The 4,006-nt window shown below is 50.6% G+C and overlaps 1 protein-coding gene across 1 annotated transcript; it reads left to right on the top strand.

The window, feature by feature from the left end:
- Window positions 1-1,386: 1,386 nt before the first annotated feature.
- Window positions 1,387-3,945, top strand: LOC117122681 (uncharacterized protein K02A2.6-like; the record flags this gene model as incomplete). The annotated part of the gene is made up of 1 exon (XM_033268362.1): window positions 1,387-3,945. A coding segment is annotated over exon 1 (2,559 nt), but the record flags the coding sequence as incomplete, so codon positions are not given.
- Between the last annotated feature and the right edge of the window lie 61 nt (window positions 3,946-4,006).

Raw genomic sequence — 4,006 nt, 5'->3', positions numbered from 1 at the left:
TACACCACCATCTGGCACTCCTCCCTCTGACATCCCCTCCCCAGGTGTTCCCCCCCCAGGAACTCCACCCGAGAATGGTGGCGACGGAGCTGCCGCGTTCCACCCGAGAGCGATCGAGGAGTCATCCCCGGCACGAGTCGAGGCTCACCAAGAGGATCGGAAGCCTCCCTCAAGTGAAACCGCCATTTACTCCCGGAGAGGTCGACGGATAAAACCCCCTCGCCGACTCAATCTGTAAAGGGGATTATCGGCATCCTCGATGCTCATGCTCCTATATGCTCGTTACATAATATATCGATGCTCATTACCATGCTCCTACAACTCAAAATAATCCTCACTGCTTGGCATGTATGCTTCTGTAGTTTAGATAGTTCGCGTTGCTTGAAATGTATACTCCTGTAGCGCTGAAGTAATCATGGTGCGTTAGTTGGGCCTCTAGTTACATTTTAAAGACGGGGAGAATGTGGTGAATTGAAGGTCGTGACGTGTGATCACATGTTGCACGGCTCGAGCACGGAATAGATAAAGCTGAGGTTCGGCTCGGTCGGGGGGATTGTCCCAGGGGCATTGTCGTTTACGGCGGCGGTTCACTTGGTGCTCGTTGAATGGTGAGAATTGAGAGTATATCGGACTCCGGACTTGGTGCTCGTTGAATGGTGAGAATTGAGAGTATATCGGACTCCGGGCTTATACTGATTTATTTTGCGGTGATTAGTTGCACGTGTATACCTTACTGCTTATGTACTCCTTGCTGCACCTGTATCCCCTGATGTGCCCGTAGAAGCGGCTTCAATCAAATGGAATAAAGCCTACACTCTGAAGGTTCTTCTCTCGTTTTCATTTCAATTTATTCCATTTGGTTTTCTCGGCTCTCTCAACCAACGATGGACAAGATCTACAAACCAGAGAGGTTCGACGCAGACCCAAACGCGACTGACTCAGAAATGAAATGGTCGCATTGGTTCCGTTCCTTCTCACACTATCTGACCATCATCGAAGAGGGAGCCGACAAATTGGCCGCCCTTGTGAATCATGTCTCGCCCAGCGTATACAGGCTCTTGGCCGCCCTTGTGAATCATGTCTCGCCCAGCGTATACAGGCTCTTCTCGGAGTGTGACACCTACGAAGCAGCGATCGACGTGCTGCAGGCGCTCTACGTGAAGCGCAAGAACGAGGTATACATACGACATCTTCTCAACACACGCAAGCAAGCAGCCGGGGAGACAATCGATCAGTTCCTGCAAGCTCTGAAACAGCTGGGAAAAGACGGCAGCTTCCGGGCCGTAAACGCCGAGGAACACCGAAATGAAGCGACCCGGGAGGCATTTATCCAAGCTAGAGAAAGCGCAACCCACTCTTGACAAGGTAGTCGATCAGGCTCGAGCGATGGATACGGCTCAGCAGCAATCTGAGTCATTTGGGACACCGATGCTGCTCATGAACGCTGCTACGATGGGAACCCAAGGAACCCCACTGGCACAGACACAGCCAGACATGAGGGATGGAGAAACACCCGAGGAGCCGGATACCCAGACCTCGTCAAACTCCTCAGCAACTGCTCCGGTCGGTAAATGCTTCTTTTGTGGGTACAAAAGGCATCCTCGTCAAAAATGTCCCGCCAGAGATGCCACATGCATGAATTGCGACAAGAAAGGGCATTATGCCAGGGTATGTAAATCTACTCTAAGGAGGAATAAACCCACTTCTGCGGCTCTCTACTCGCAAAATAAATTGACTGCAGCCTCCCCGGGGAATCTATCCAAGGCTATCATCAACGTGCGAATTAACGGGCATATGGCTGAGGCACTGATTGATACCGGTAGCTCTGAAAGTTTCGTCAACAGCTCGCTAGTGAAGGGCAGGAAATGGGTAATCCACCCGACTGACAATACGGTATGCATGGCCGCCACCTCACTACAATCCCGCGTACGAGGGTACTGCAATGTTGAATTGGACGTAAAAGGGTACACGCATCGGGATGTAAAGGTGCTGGTGCTTCGTGATTTGTGCGCAGACGTAATTCTGGGTCATAATGTCCTCAAGCAGCACACGAGCGTCGAAATACCCTTTGGAGGAAGCAAGCCTCGTCTAATTTTAAATGCGTTGACCACCGCGGAGGTGACGTCCCCCCAGCTGTTCGCTAACTTGTCGCCGGTCTGCAAACCGATAGCGATCAAATCGCGGCGATATACCACTGCTGACATGAATTTCATCACTTCGGAAACCAAGCGATTACTGGAGGAGGGAATTATAGAACCGAGCGATTCGCCATGGCGCGCACAGGTGTTAGTAACCAGCAGTCAGAACCATAAGAAACGGATGGTTGTCGATTATTCCCAAACGGTCAATCGCTTCACCCAACTCGACGCCTACCCCCTGCCGCGCATAGATGAGATGGTCGAACGCGTGGCCAATTATAAGGTATTCAGTACCATCGACTTGCGAAGCGCCTATCATCAAATTCCCATCCGAGAGGAAGACAAACCGTACACTGCATTCCAGGCAGGGCGGCGCCTCTACCAGTTCAGAAGGATACCATTCGGTGTCACGAATGGAGTAGCTTGCTTCCAACGGGTTATGGACGACATCATCTCAGATGAAAACCTCGAAGACACTTTTGTTTACGTGGATAATGTCACAGTGTGCGGTAGGGATCAGAGGGAACATGATAGGAATCTGGACAGATTCTTGAGCATTGCTGGAAAATATAATCTGACTCTCAACTACGAGAAATGCGTATTCTCGGCAAGGTCAATTGACCTTCTCGGCTACACAATAGCCGACGGCACAATTAAGCCTGATCCTGAGCGATTGCGCCCGCTCCGTGAGCTTCCACCACCTCAGGACTTGCAAACAATGCGCCGGGTGATCGGGATGTTCGCTTACTATGCAAGATGGATTTCGCAATACTCCGAGAAAATACATCCCCTAGTGCATTGCAAAAACTTTCCACCAGATGCCGCTGTCGTAAGAGCTTTCCACGATCTCAAGGATGATATCAGTAAGTCCGTGGTTTTATCGATCGACAGCTCGGTGCCCTTCGTGGTGGAGACCGACGCTTCAAATCACGCCATAGCTGCTACACTTAATCAGTCTGGGCGGCCGGTCGCTTTCTTCTCGAGAACTCTCTCTAGAAGCGAGCAGAGACACTCGGCAATAGAGAAGGAGGCGTACGCCATCGTCGAAGCGCTGCGTAAATGGAGACATTATTTACTGGGAAACCACTTCACGCTCGTTACGGACCAACGATCCGTGGCTTTCATGTTTGATGGGAAAAATAACGGGAAAATTAAGAATGAAAAAATTATGAGATGGCGGATAGACCTAGCCTGCTACAGGTACGACATTGTTTACCGGCCCGGGAAGGAAAACCCTGCTGCAGATACCTTCTCCCGGGTCTACAGTTCGGCAACAATCAGTCAGGCTTTGCAAGACCTCCATGTGTCTCTGTGCCACCCAGGGGTAACCAGGATGGCACATTTCGTACGCAGACAAAATCTTCCCTATTCTGTTGAAGATATTAAACAAATGAATGCTTCATGCCCTGTTTGTGCTGAACTAAAACCCAGATTCTATGGCGCGGCTTCTGGCAGACTGATCAAGGCTACTTCCCCCTTCGAGAGACTAAACATCGACTTCAAAGGGCCCCTACCGACCGAAACAGACAACAGATACATATTCACCGTTGTTGATGAATATTCAAGGTTCCCTTTCGCGTTTCCGTGCTCGGATATGACCTCGGGCACTGTCGTAAAATGTCTCTCTGACCTCTTCGCTATGTTTGGGAGACCTTCGTACATACATTCAGACAGAGGGCCGTGTTTCATGTCGGCCGGGCTAAAACAATTCCTATTAGAGCACGGCATAGCAACTAGTCGAACGACGGGTTACAACCCACAGGGAAACGGGCAGGTGGAACGGTATAATGGAGTTATTTGGAAAGCCGTAACTCTGGCGCTGAAATCGAGAGGACTGGGCCCCGAGCGATGGGAGGTTACTCTTCCCG

This window comes from Anneissia japonica, unplaced genomic scaffold (genome assembly GCF_011630105.1).
Source record: "Anneissia japonica isolate Jap-2015-1 unplaced genomic scaffold, ASM1163010v1 scaffold18438_len3733_cov79, whole genome shotgun sequence".
Classification (NCBI taxonomy): domain Eukaryota; kingdom Metazoa; phylum Echinodermata; class Crinoidea; order Comatulida; family Comatulidae; genus Anneissia; species Anneissia japonica.
This window is presented reverse-complemented; position numbering and strand designations above follow the sequence as displayed.